Here is a 14,664-nt window from a genome sequence, read left to right on the forward strand (position 1 = left end):
TTAGTAAATCCGTCTCAGGATCTGCCACCTCAAACATGCCGCTGCTAGTTTAGACAGGAGAAGAAGGGGGCTACAGGAGTGTGGAAGAGGCCCACCATCTGTGTTTTAGGCAAATTCTGCTTAGTTACACTGGTGTAAATCAAGGATAACTCTGCCTTAACAGAGCTCCCTACTTCTTAATTAGCTGGAGGACAGTGCTGTGGCTGAATGACGGGAAGCTGCAGGAGCATAAAGCAGCCTGAAAAGCATCGGCTCTCTAGCCGGGGAATAGCACTTGTATGAGAACGTTTCCCTGTCTGTGCTCAGGCTGGCAGAAATGCTCTAGAGCACAGGAGTGCTGGGGATCAGAGTCAGGTCACCTGTTGACTCTCTCCCAGGCACGACACTTTGGCTGCATTGCTATTAACAGTCGTGGTTTCCTCTTTAGCCCTCGTCTGAACCATGACATGGGCAAAATGCAACAAGCACCTACAGGTCTTCCCAGAAAGTTACAATAATGATTTCTGAAAGAGCACACAAGTGGGCCATTAGCTGCAAACCGCTCCTAAAGTGACCGTAGCCAAGGCAAGGAGCAATGGGAGCTATTCCCATTGCGGGGGAGAGTTTTGTACCTAGAAAAGATTTGTAAATGGAAGTAATTTAAGGACCGGATTCTTGGTGTAAAACAACATTGATCCATTGACTTCAGTAGATCAATGCTGCTTTACCCCAGCAGAAGATCTGGTCCTGAGCAAATATCTTCATTGTAGTTTTAGCCTGCCATAATCCTGGGAAGAAGAGATTTAGTGTTACTCATTAGTTCCCCTCCACTGTGATGTCATTTCTGTGAAGAGCAATGCAGTGGAATTGTTTCACCCCCAGCAACTTGCCACGGCCCAGGTGTGAGACAAAGATCCCAATGGAGCATCACCAAAAAAGACATTGCGGGATTAAAACCCTTAATGTGGCATACAGGACACTCACTAAAGGATTAATTTGTAAAGGCTATAGCCAGCGACAGCATCAAGGTCTATGCAGCCACTGAAGGTTGGTTCTGATAATGTATCACTTGTAACTTGATGCCCTGCTGGTGACCTAATTTGACCAGTGGACTTTTTATCTCTTAGGTTTTCCTGTCCCACCCATCACTGTTGTAAATCAGCATTGAGTGAGTAAATGCTGTTGTGCACTCTGAACTTCATAAAATATTCTTCCCTGGTTCTAGGATGGGCTTATTTTGTTGTTTGGGTTGGAAGAGTGGAGAAGTAACACAACAACTGGTCAAAAAATGGAGAAAATAGTGGATTTTTCCACCCTGTTTTTCATCAAAATTTTCCAATCAGCTATAGAACTGGTCAAAGTTTTGTGAGGAATCATTGGAGGTTTCCAGAGTACAGTTTGTGGGTGATCATCCTTTTAACGGGAAGGGCAAAGGTAGTAAATCTTTAACAAAGACAATATTCCTCCCAAGTGTTTTCCATAGATTTGAGTTAGAGGGTCACAAATAACCATGAGTTTTAAGCAGCCTGAATAAATATAATTTTCCCTGTAATGTAGCTAGATTCTGCTCACTCAATACCTCTGAAGTCCTATCTCCTCCTAGTTGTCCAGCTGAGGAAAAACTGGACAGACAAGATCTGAATTTCTAATATAAAACGTAAGCAGAAACATTTATGTGAAGGAAGGGAGGAAGTTGTTAACTTAAGCTTTTCTCCCCCTTTACTGGTCATCTTTATGCTAAATCAACATTTGGCTTAATCTATTCCACTATTCTTTTTCTATAACCTGCAAAAAATTGTAGTTCTGGCTACACAGAAGATCCATCCAGTGGCTTAAATTTCAAGATGTCCCAAGTTGGGTCCCCAAAATCACAAGTCACTTTTGAAAATGTAGGCAGTTTTCCATGTTACTTCAGCTCAATGCCTAAAGGAGTTGTAGGCAATGCCTCTCAGCACAGAGAGAGAGCAGAATACAGATAACCAGCAGGTCACAGTAAGGCAAAAGTACTTTGCAAGTAATGCACATTGGAAAAAAATAATCCCAACTATGCATACAAAATGATGGGGTCTAAATTACCTGTTACCACTCAAAAAGTGATCTTGGAGTCATCGTGAACAGTTCTCTGAAAACATCTGATCAATGTGCAGTGGGGCAGTCAAAAAAGTTAACGTTAGGAACCATTAGGAGGAAAGGGATAGATAATAAAACAAAATATATCATAATGCCTCTGTATAAATCCACAGTAAGCCCATACCTTCAATAGTGCATGCAGTTCTAGTTGCCCCATCTCAAGATATATTGGAAAAGGTACAGAAAAGGGTAACAAAAACGACTTGGGTATGGTACAGCTGCCATATGTGGAGAGCTTTAAAAGACTCGGACTGTTCAGTTTAGAAAAGAGATGATGAAAGGGGATATGATAAAAGTTTATAAAATCATGAATAGTGTGGAGAAAGTAAATAGAGAAGTGTTATTTACCCCTTCACTTAACACACAAACTAGGAGTCAAATGATAAAATTAACAGGCAGCAGATTTAAAAAAAAAAAAAAAAAAGTACTTCACACAACACAGTCAACCTGTGGAAACTCATTGCATTGAGATGATGCGAAGGCTAAAACTATAACTAGGTTAAAAAAAGAATTAGACATGGTAAGTTTATGGAGGATAGGTCCATCAATGGCTATTAGCTGAGACAGTCAGGGGCACAACCTCCAAATGCCAGAAGCTGAGGTTCACAGGGGATGGATCACTCGCAATGGCCCTGTTCTGTTCATTCCCTTTGAAATACTTGGAACTGGCCACTGTCAGAAGACAGGATACTGGGTTGGATGGACCATTGTTTTGGACCAGTATGTGTTCTTATGTATCTACATCCATGCAAATATATGGTTGAATTGGCTACCAAATTAGATTTAAAAGTCTTTGCCATCTCTCCTCACCAACATCTTCAAAATTATCCTTGCCATATAAATATACCACACACTTTGCATACTGTAAACAATATGTATGTTTTATTCCATTTTATTAGTATTGGAAATTGAATAGCCAAAGAGCTGGGGTTTGTTTTGTTGACAAATATGTGTAACATTCTAACTACATTCCAGATGTAACATTTACACTGAAAAATATGTACAGGTTCAATTTCATACGCAAAAAGTTTCAAATACAAATACAGTTAGTACAAAACCCCCCAGAAACTCTGTAACAGCCCAGACTTGTTATGGCCTTTAGTTAAGTTCAAGTATTTTCCAGTGGAATGGAATGCAAGCAACAAGGTAATTTGGCTTCTACCTGGGACATACCAGGCCCTGAATAAAAAAGATGAGCACTTTATCTGACACGTTTTAGTGAATATATTCAGCATTTAGGATTAAACAAACTACACAACTAAACCCATCTGCTCTGTGAATGAAACAACTAACCTGTAAAAGAAGCAAAGCATTAAACCCATACCATATAGTGATCTCTTTCAAGAAGGATGCTGCATGGGAATTAGTTGCAATTGTATGAGCAGTTAGATGGTTAGCTCCTGATGGATTTTTACCTAATCTGGGACTCAACGTTTTGCCACATTGTTTAAGAAGGTTATGTTTCTTGTGCCTCCTAATATTTCTCCTTCCTATAAAAAAATGGGATTTCTCTTTTGAGATCAGCACAGATTCATTTGCAAGGCAGTATTAAATCCCGGTAGCCTGGTGCAATGATGACCTCTGAAGGCCTTAGAGGGTATAACCAACAAAAGCAGGAGAACCATTTGGCCGGGGCCCAAGGGATGTGAAAGGAATAATGAGAGGGCATTCAGCAACATCACATAATAATACTAATGTACGTTTCTCCGGGCCAATTCTGTTCCTTGCTTTGGCTCCTACATGCTGCTCCCATGGCAAATAAGGGCTGTAATTGAGTCAAAGGGACTGGGGAAGAATTCCTCGAGTGTAAGAGTGTGCCTAGGCTACCCTCCTCTCAGCCGTGGGACTCTTGCTGCGCTGGCAAGAGTTGAAAGGGAACCCTGCATAGGACTGAGTGCTACAGAGATTTGGGGTTGGGATCATCCCAAAGGCAGCACCGGCAAGGCTGCTGGAGGTTAGAGACACTCTGCAGAGGTGCAACACAGAGCGTGTCTTCTCACCTGCAGGTCTCAAGGTGCTTTACCAAGGTGGGTAAACATTATCAGCCCTATGTTACAGATAAGGAAACAGAGGGGAAGTGACTCAACCAAGGTCACAGAGATTATCAGTAGCGTGGTCGGGAACAGAACCCAGGTCTCTTGATTCAGTTTTATCACCAACCACTAGGTCACGGCTACCTTACGGGCTGAATAGCAGGAAAAAAAATCTCCTAACCATGAGTACTCTAAGACAGTGACATATTCTCTCAAGAGAAGTGGTGGAAGCCCCATGCTCGGGTCTTTTACAAGTTAATACTAGAATGGACAGAGCCCTGGACAATGTGCTGCAAGAAATGAGCTAGCACTGGCCCCAGATGTGACTTCATAGCTCGTTCCCAACTCTAACTTTTATGGGTGAAATGCTCCCCCACTGAAGTCACTGGCAAGACTCCTATTGACTTGAATGAGGCCAGGATTCTGCAATCTACTATTATCACATTGCCACTGCCTAGCCCCACAGCTGTTCAGCACTGCACTGTAGCTGCATGGGGGTATATGGAAAATGTTGGGTTATGTTCTGCCCCATCTTATGTCCCAGGCAACTTTACTGATTGTACGGGTTCACTTGGCTGGGGTAGCGAATGAATCAGGACAGAATTTGGACTGTTGTGTACAACGCTGACATGCTTGCAATCATCATCTGACCCATTAAGCTCATGTTGTGGAATGGGGGGTAAGGAGAATCACACATTGAGACATTCAATAGGTACTGAGGGCCCAACTTCCCTGCCCAGTTAGTTTGGGCGATAATTTGGTGTCCCTCCAGCAGAAATACAGCTCATTGATTACCATGGTAACACTAAGTACCTGGCATAGGCTACCCAGAAGGGTCAAGAAATTCAGAGAGGCTTCTGAAATCCCATCTTTAACAAGGCATCACAAGCAAGTCCTAATTCACGGCTCTCAAGTCATCTGCTTTTCACCACAGCAAGTGAAGCCAGGAAACCAAACCAAACCAAACCCCCCGCCCCGACACAATCATCTTGTAACAGAAAATGTTTCTACACTGAAAACTTGTATGCCACATGTCGGGCTGCCTAAAACAAGTGAACTGGAGCCAATAGGTTGAACGTGGGGCTGGACACTTGGAACTGCTGCTGTCTAATCCTGTCTCTGACACTGACCCGCTGGATGCCTTGGGTAAGTGTCTTAACCATGCTGGATAAAGTGAGGTTTAATAATAGTTACCTTCCAGGCATGTTAAGGGTTAATTAGCTCTTTGTAAAGCATTAGGCATGGGTGGTAAGAGATTATAATTATAGACCACTCAGAAAGGAGGTTATACTAGAACCAACAAGAGAGTATTAACAGCAAAATCCTGCAATCGCTGACAGTCCTCAGCCCCAGGGATGGTGGCTGCAGGGAGGGCAGGGCTCACAAGGCCTTCACAGACAGTTATATTAGGATGAGCAGTTGTGCATCCCTTCCTAATATAATAAACAATAAGGGCTGATTATACATTTATTAGAGCGAGCTCATGTGATGGACTCTGAGATGTCTGATGTAAAGCGTGTTTCTCTGCCCCTTGGGCAAATGCTTGGCATTAGCCACACTTACAAATCAAGTCAGAGCCAAGGGGCTGGCTCTGCTTCTCTGGCCGGCTATTCTCGGTCCAGCAACACCAATCAAAGCAGGATTGAATTAAACAACAACAACCGAGGCACACAGAGCACTCCCTGAAGATTAATGACTAGCTGAGGAGTCCAATGGAAACCTGGGGTCAATTACACCCAGCAGGAATTATTCAGGAAATGCTGAGGTCTGGAGGCTGTTGTTGCTGTTATAAGCAGGATAAACATACAATCCAAACTCCCCCAGGCAGCAGAGAGTCACTGCTCTGCTCCAGGGGGGACACGTTTCAATGGGCCTGCTGCATTGTGAGTCATTTCTAAGGAAAAAAACATGCAACATCCAACCCTCAGTCTACTCAGAGCTTCCATCAGGGTCATCACGTTAATTGCCTGTGGGGGAGCACAGGGCCAAAGCTAAACGAGGGAGATTCACATAGATGCACAGTATAAACGTTCACACTGGGCAGCATAAAGCGTAAACCAATACCCAGCTGTGGGCCTGACTTCACCACAGCATCTCTCCTGTTCAGAATATGCACCAGGGTCAAGGGATCTGCGGCACATTTAATTTTTAATGGACCCCCCCATTATCAAACAGCCCATCTTGGTTTTTAGGTATGGTCCACGGTCAAGAGGAATAATTTAACTCCATGCAAAATGCAAAGTCGTTCCATGGAGCAAAGAGAAAGGACTCAGCCAGGAGGAGCAGACAGATATGTTTCTCCCACCCCCACCATGTTGTAAATATTAGGAGCCTTTTGTGCAAAACTCACGGCTAAAGTGAGATCTTCCCTAAGACAGACCCATGGAGTAATCCTGACCTATCCTGCTGAGGAAATTCACTACACATGCCCTGGCGTGCAGCAGAATAAAGCTGCATTCCTTTAAACAGAACTGATGATTTGTGATCAGTTCCTTCGAGTCACTCAGTCATTTTCAACAATCATATGGAGCAGATTTTGCTTCCAGGAGATGCCCTCCAATGGGAACAGGATCAAACCCTAAATTACTTTATAGGTGGCTAAGCAAAATATATTAAACCTTTTTGCCAGAAGCTCTCAGGAGCTGGTCATTGTATTCCTTTTAAAACAATTATTTGCTCTGTCACTATCCCTGATGATGTTGTAGAGCTTTCGGAAGTGCCTTATTAGGCCCTGACTGAATACAGCACTTTAGCACGAGTCGGCCCCTAGGGCTACTTACTTGCTTAAAGTTAAGCACATTCTTAAGTGCTCTGCTCATTCAGAGTCTTTAGAGGTTTATTGTGGTCTGAGATTTATGGGTCTAATCCTGGAAGCTCTTGAATGCATCCTGCCAAGCCACAGAAGGAATTGAGGACACCTAGGCACCTGGCAGGGTCAGGCTCTCCACGAGAGGCAACAGAGCAGAAAATGGGGCAATTATTTATTTACTTTTTTACTTCAGCACGTCCACTGACACCCAGGCCGATAAATCACCCAGCCATGTTCCCAGTGGTCAGGATTATATTTCTGCTCGTTACCGGAGTTAATTCACAACAAAGCCACAGACAGTCAGTTTTGTCCAAGTCAGATACATTGCCAAAGTATTTCTTACCGAGAGTGTTTGAAAAAGAGAAACCCTTCTAGTTGGAGCCACATTGCGTTTAGGGTCCTAACCCTGCTTGCCTCACTGACATGAATAGCCTTGTGGAAGTCAATGGTGGTGTCTAGACTGGGCTTCTTTTCTTAAGATTTCCCCACTTCTCCCACCATCGGTTCACTTTCTCCCACAGAACTAGAGCAGACAAGGCGGCCACTGGCATTTTAAGCACCATGTTGCATAGACTTGGTCTGTACCAGCGTTGCATTGTGGGTATCTCTGGTGGTAAACTTTAGCCAAAATAACCTGGTGTGCACAAGTCCAGTGGAACTAGTCATGTGAGCAAGGCAAGGGGGATTTGGTCCTTAAACCGCAGACGAGTGCTTTTTGTGAATGGCCCCTCTCCTGTCCCCATTAAAGTCAAGCGGGCAGATTCTCAGCTTGGGTCAGATGACATAAATGAAGCTGAACCAACTGACACCAGCTGAGGATCTGGCCCAAGGGCTGGCCATTCGACCGCCGAGGAAAATCAGCCACCATTCTGAGCTGGTGTTTTTTTGGTGGGAGTGGGAAGTTGTAAAAATCATCGTGGGGTTGATATTATATTATATATATCTGTATCTCACACATAATATTCAGATGTGTGTGTATATATACTTAAATATACGTCTCCACACATACACGCTGCACACACTAGGCATTGATCTATTTGTCTGCAACTATTTATAAGCTTTTGATTAAAACAAAAGTACATGATAACAAAATTTGTGAGCACTGCTCTTCTGATCTCTACCAAGAGTTAACACAGACATTAGAAACTTCGAATTTCACTTTCCTGGTTGCTTAAAGGCACTTTTGCTTAAGATGTGCAGTAGCAGTGTTAAAAAACGCTAAACTGCTTCAATTCCCACCAGCTCTGGGACGAATGCTACACTGCAGCATCATTACAGTGCAAATTGACTGCAAACGCTACGTAGCATTTGATCCCGTTTGCTTTGCAGTTCAACACTGATTGGGGGGGGAAAAAGGATACAACATTTACCTCAACGCTAATCACTCAGGGTCGCGTACATTCTTTAAAATACAGCTACTGTGCTTCTGACAGTCTTCATGTGCCATTAATGCAGGGTTAGAACTCATGGCTGCAATCTCTGTTGCGTTCATCTCCAATGACTGCTTGTTAGTGCATGTAAGAATCCAGGCAGGAAACAAGCCATGCTAGTCGATCGTGGCAGTTTATGCAACATGTCACCGTTTTCCCCTTTAACGGAGGAATTCAAATTAATTTGAGGAAGGACATTTAGTAATTAAACAGTTCTCAACACAAGTACAGTACGATAGCCTCATGATGCAGAACATGAGTTGCTCGGGGTAGTCAAGACTTTTCTTCTGAATGATCAACAGAGTCCCCTTCCCGCCAGCCAGCTCGCTTGTCAGTCCAGTCTCTGTCGCAGAGAGCCTGCAGTGGGTCATCCTGGGCAAACAGCTAGTAAGTGACATAAGAAGAAAGGCTGTTACTCCCACCCCTAAGCAGTGCCAGGGGGTGGGGGGACACCATACAGTTTAGCTCGATGGAGGTTCCCAGAGAGAATATGGACTAAGCAAGAAAGGGAGTGTCTTTGTTAACGCACCAGAAGACATTATTCAAATGTAACATTTGAAACAACTCATCCTTCAGCTACATTTACTCCCAAGTACAAATTGTGCCTGTGCTCTGTGAATTGAATTCTAGACAATGCTGGGAAAAAAACCAAACCTCTACTTACATTGCCCTGTCTGTGAGCTACGGTCAAGCACCCAATTATATCCATACAGAAGTCTTTCCATCTTTGCTGCTAGAACTACCTTTTTCTGAACTGGCTTTGGGCTTAGCGCCTTGTTTCTCATGGGCAGTATTGACCCTGTTCTGTTCTACCACAGTCCCACCTGAAGGTGGGCTACTGGTTCTGGAAGGCTGCATGTTGGCCTGAGTGGCATTGTAGCTCTGGAATGCTATGTCTAACTGCTCCTGGGCCACCCTCAAGTGTTTATGAAGGGTGGACAGATCTGGCGGGATGTTCTCATCTGGGCTTGTGCACTGTTGTTCTTGAGCAACGTTAGCCAAGTTCTGCTCATGGGCCAACAAGCTATTTGGGACCTTTGCAGGCTTCTCCGATTTCACGACCAGGTTATACTCGGGAGGGCAGGAGATATTCTTCGAGTAGGAATAGTTGTATGGAGGCTGCCTGAAACTATTAATCTTTCTGTTGCGAATGGCATCTCTAATGGTCCCAAACCCCAAGTGGAACATTTCACACATGTTGAGCAACAGACACAGGCAGCTCACAACATACATCACCAGGAGGAAGATGGTCTTCTCTGTCGGCCTTGACACAAAGCAGTCCACGGTGTGAGGACAAGGGGCTCTGCTGCAGACGAAATATGCTTCCACCTCAAAGCCATAGAGAAAATACTGCCCAACCAAGAAACAAACTTCAAATGAAGCTCTGGCAATGAGCTGGAAGACGTAAATCTTCATCAGCCCTTCTTGCTGGATGCGTTTCCTCCCATCGTGCTTCTGCTGCTCCTTGCTCTTCTTATTTGCTTTGGCTTTCTCCTCGTTTTCCACCGTGTTATCGGAGATCATGGGCTCCTCTTCGTCTGCTTCCAAAGGGTCTTCCAAGTTACGGACAGCCTGCCAGTTCAAAGCAAACTGCTTCTTCTTCTTCTTGAGTACCTTAAGCCTCTTCTCCTCCTCGGAGGACCTAGCGATCCTGTGGATGGCATAGCCCAGGTACATGATGGAAGGGGTTGAGATCATGATGATCTGGAAGACCCAGAACCTGACGTGTGATAGCGGTGCGAAGGCATCGTAGCAGACGTTGTCGCAGCCCGGCTGCTTGGTGTTACACGTGAATTTGCTCTGTTCATCTGAGTATATGGACTCCCCTCCGACAGCCGTCAGGACGATACGGAAGACGATCAGCACGGTGAGCCAGACCTTCCCCACAAAAGTGGAGTGATTGTGAATTTCTTCTAGCAGACGGGTGAGAAAACTCCAGCTCATGTTGGTCATAAGGGCTAATCATTTATAACCTGCAAGAAAAGCAGGAAGAAAAAACATAACGTATAAGTTAATGCCGCTCTGTTTGGTCATAGCAACAGACCTCATTATAATAGTGGCATTGGTACATAGCAGGATGATATCAGAGTGAAGTTATTTTATTCCAGAGATCAGCATCACTATTATGAGAGGCTCAGTAGAAGTGGAATTGTAATTTGTACATTGCAAGTCACTGAAACAATTTATATCACTATACCCAAGCTCATTGTAAGTAGTTTCCATTATTTGCACAAATAAGTGCAGTACATTGGATATGTTTAGGCCTGATCTTATAGTGAACTCCCATGGACAAAGCCCTCAAGTCAATGGGACTCCGTGTGGGTTGAGAGGTCTGTCCATTCATTGCAGGGTCAGGGCCTTATACTACAAACAAACCGATGGCCATTTAGGAATCTCACAATTGTCACTATGCTGCATGCTACCATCACTTTAAACTTGATGTTGTGGGGACAGAGATCTGATTCTCCTACTCCAATAGCACAGGTCCCCCTACCACTTGAGCTAAATGCTAGCTGAGACTCTCCGTTAGCAATACAGATCCTATGACACAGCTGAATAGCTGTGATTCTATCAGTGGAGTGCCTAACATGCTAGTAGTCAATTACAGTATATAAGAGATAGTCAATAGGAGCGTAAACACTGAGAGCATAGGTATCTGTACACATTACACACTCAAAAGCTACACTAAAAGAACATTATGAAGGTTGCAAAACCAAGCAGTCAAAGGTAAGGAGATGCCAGAATTAAGGTCGCCTGTGCAACCTTAACTTGGCCCCCTTGTGCATATGCATTATGATACAATCTTTAATCACAAGATCACATACTATATTTTCCACAGAACCAGGGGTGGTGCTGGAGGCAGGGGATTTACCAAGGACAGGGGCAGCTCTATGTATTTTGCTGCCCCAAACACGGCAGGCAGGCTGCTTTTGGTGGCATGCCTGCGGGAGGTCCGCCAGTCCCGCGGCTTCGGCGTACCCGGCGCCGAATTGCCGCCAAATCCACGGGACCCCGGCGGACCTCCCACAGGCATGCCGCTGAAAGCAGCCTGACTGCCGCCCTCACGACGACCGGCAGGCCGCCGCCCCAGGCAGGCGCTTGGTGCGCTGGTGCCGCCCCTGACCAAGGAAATACTGTTTGAATGTAACCAGAGAAATCTATCTATGGTACCCGTAGCAACTGCCATTCTCCGACTGAAGGCAGAGCAGAGAGAGCAGCAGCTGCTGGCCTGCCCGGGCTCGGGACGGGGGTGCCCAAGAGCAGTCTCTGGCCTATGTCCCCGCCCACTGGGGCATGCTGCCCAGGGCAGCTCCCTGAAGGCTCTGACAGCCCCAGAGTTAAGTCCACCACCGCTCGTGGTGGCTGCGAGCACTGCCCGGCTCTGGCTTCCAATGGGGCCGGGGGGCGAGGCCACGGGAGGGAGAGGAGGAGCAGAAGGTAGGGCCACGGAGAGGGGTAGGGCCTCGTGGTGAAGGGGGGCTAAGGCCCACCTCAGCCTCCCCACCAGGAAGAGCTGGTGCTGCCCCTGCATAGAACCCCTGCCTCATTCAATGCACAGGAGCGGCCTGTTCCGGGGAGCAATCAGGGGTGGGCAGTGAAGGGTTCTCCTAGCTGTAGCATTCCTACTTCATTTACTGTGGAAGCTGGAAGGTGTGTAGTGAATGAGACAGGGGTTCCCAGCAAGAGAAAGGACAGTCACGTGGTTATGGCAGCTGAATGCTGCCCTGGGGAATTGGAGTCTCTCCCTGCCTCTGCCACAGAGTTCCTCTGCAGTGTTGGAAAGTCACTTAACCCAAACTTTTCACGGGTGGTCACTACTTGTGTGTGCCTCATTTTCTGGGAGCCCAACTTGAGACCCTGGGGTGTGATTTGCGGACGTGCTGAGCACTCGCAGGTGCCTTGAACAAATAAAATGCTATTTAATGCTGAAGAATCAGGTCCTAGTCGTCTCACCCAAAGTTACACTTTTAATCTGAATCTCTCTGTGCCTCACCCTTCCATCTGTGAAATGGGGATAACACCACTCCCCCACCTCCCAGGGGTGTTGTGAAGATAAATTAATTAGTGTTTATGAAGCACTGGATACTACAGTGATGAGCACCCTGGAAAAGCTCACAAGGAAATCAATAAGAGCAAGGTTTGAATAGTGTGTGGTAAATAAGTCATGGGGCTGCACGTGGAACGACTGAATAGCCGCTCACTAAGTAGGCACTGTCCAGGCTGCTCACTGAATGAGGCCGAGGTTCTGTGGAAAAAGCAGTATGGGATCATGTAATTAAAGACGGTATCATAATACATGCGTCTGAGGGAACTGAGATAAGATTGCACAGGCAACCTTAACTCTGGTGTTTCCCGACCTTTGCGTGCTTGACTTTACAACCCTAATAATGTTCTTTTGGTGGGTTCTGTGTGTTAATTTCTTAGTTTTTTAAAAAGGCAAACTGAAAAAAAACAGAAATTCCATCGTGTGGAGTCATATTGACACCCACGCGTCCGCCGCAGGGCTGGAACCTTTAGATCCACCACACAGAGCTCTGCCGCGTGAGCCCATGGAGTTGGTGACGGCAGGAGTAGGTTGTCATGCTCTGCGTGGACCAGGCTCCCAGAGGGACGAGATGCACGCTTTGCCGGTGGGCTTCACAGATACTGTGGACAGCAGGGAAATGGCGAGACTCAGGAATCTGGGTTCCAGTCCAGGCTCTCGACGGGAGTGTGCTCTAGTGGCTTGGACTCTTCTGCCCATTCCCCACAAACCTGATCCCTTCTGCCCTGTTCCTCCAACCTGCCCCAGTCCTGTCTCTTCCCCATCCCTGGCTCCTTGTCTACCCAGTCCCAACCTCCAAGTCCCTGTATCTCCTCCTCCCCACACACCCCTCACATGGCCCCCATCACTGCAGTATCTGAGCAGCCAAGAATCGTTATCCTCACAACACCCAGGTGAGGCAGAACGGTGTTGTCACCCCCATATTACAGATGGGGAACTGAGGCACGGAGAAGCTAAGTGACATGCCAAAGGTCATGCAGGAAGTCTGTGAAGCAGCAGGGAATTGAACATGGCTCTCCCAAGTCCGAGTCAAGTACCCTAATCACTGGCTTGTCTTTCCTGCTCTCCCACATTTCTATCACTGGTTCCCAGACCCAGTCTCCCCCAGCCTGCAGTCCCAGTCTCCTTGCCTAACCTGTACCAGCCTCCCCACCCAACTAATTCCAGATGCCTCTCCCTCCACGACTCTGTCTCAATCTCCTTTCCATTCCAGTCCCAGCCTCCCCTTCATCCTACGGTCCTCAGTCTCCTTGCCCAGCCAGTCCCAGTTTCTCTCCCAGCCAATCCCAATCTCCCCCAAATCCCAGCTGCAATACCATAGATAGATTTCTCTGGGTACATTCAAACTGTATTTCCTTGGTAAACAACCACCGCAAGCCCCTCAGGGCAGGGACCGTCTTTGTTTTCTATGTTTGTACAGCTCCGAGAGCAGCTGGGGCCTGGTCCATGACTCGGGCTCCTAGGCACTGCTGGAATGTAAACAATAAACAATAATCATGTTTGGATGCATGTGTCAGAAGATGCAAGGACTCAGAACCAGCTGCGGTGAGCTTGGGGATTTCAGTTTATGGAGGTGGCACGCCTACTGGTTTTAACCTCATTTGCCTCAGACCAGAGTCTTGAAACAGGTTGCAAGTTTTGAGATTCTATACATTACTATAGGGCAGTGGAGAAAGTGGGTGTGTCAGAGTTCCCCGTATTCTGAACTGGCAGCGATCCTACACTATCCTGCTCGCCCGTGCCACTCGGGCAGCAGTTGATACAGGAAAGAATGAATTACGGACCTGATCCCGAGTGGTGCTGCAGGGCTAGAAGATGTTCAGCGTCCTGCAGAATCCAGCTCTGATTCCTGAAGCCCGTTTTGTAAACGAGCCAAGAAACACAAAACCAGGCAAACGAGAGCAGGATTTTTTTTTTTTTCAGAGTAATGGAGCTTTTTAAAACCCTTTGCAAAACCATATGCTTAAGAAAGTTTAAATCAAATACAACCCCCTGAAAGAATCACACATAAAGCAGTCACTTAAAAGCATGTGAGTTTTGCAAGAGGCAGATGACTGGGAAGGAACAATATATCATTATTCTACAGATCTGGGGTTAGCATTAGCTTTATTTTTAACAGGGCCTCCCCACTTTCCCTTTTCAGAGCACAGCTACTCAGACACACGGATAAAGGCAAGGAGACGTTACTGTCTGATTTGCAAGTGCACCTCATTAGTGCAAGCTCCGGACCTCTAAAAT

The 14,664-nt window shown here is 46.1% G+C and overlaps 1 protein-coding gene across 5 annotated transcripts in view; it reads right to left on the reverse strand.

Annotated features, from left to right (window-relative positions):
- Positions 1–2,969: 2,969 nt before the first annotated feature.
- Positions 2,970–14,664, reverse strand: part of GJC2 (gap junction protein gamma 2) — a 110,862-nt gene continuing 99,167 nt past the window's right edge. For all 5 annotated transcript variants that reach the window (XM_054016688.1, XM_054016687.1, XM_054016690.1 and 2 more), the window contains one exon: positions 2,970–10,354. In XM_054016688.1, the coding sequence (XP_053872663.1) occupies positions 9,081–10,334 (1,254 nt within the window). In that variant the 5' untranslated portion in view covers positions 10,335–10,354 and the 3' untranslated portion in view covers positions 2,970–9,080. The remainder of the gene's footprint in view (positions 10,355–14,664) is intronic.

This window comes from Malaclemys terrapin, chromosome 2, assembly GCF_027887155.1.
Source record: "Malaclemys terrapin pileata isolate rMalTer1 chromosome 2, rMalTer1.hap1, whole genome shotgun sequence".
Classification (NCBI taxonomy): Eukaryota; Metazoa; Chordata; order Testudines; family Emydidae; genus Malaclemys; species Malaclemys terrapin.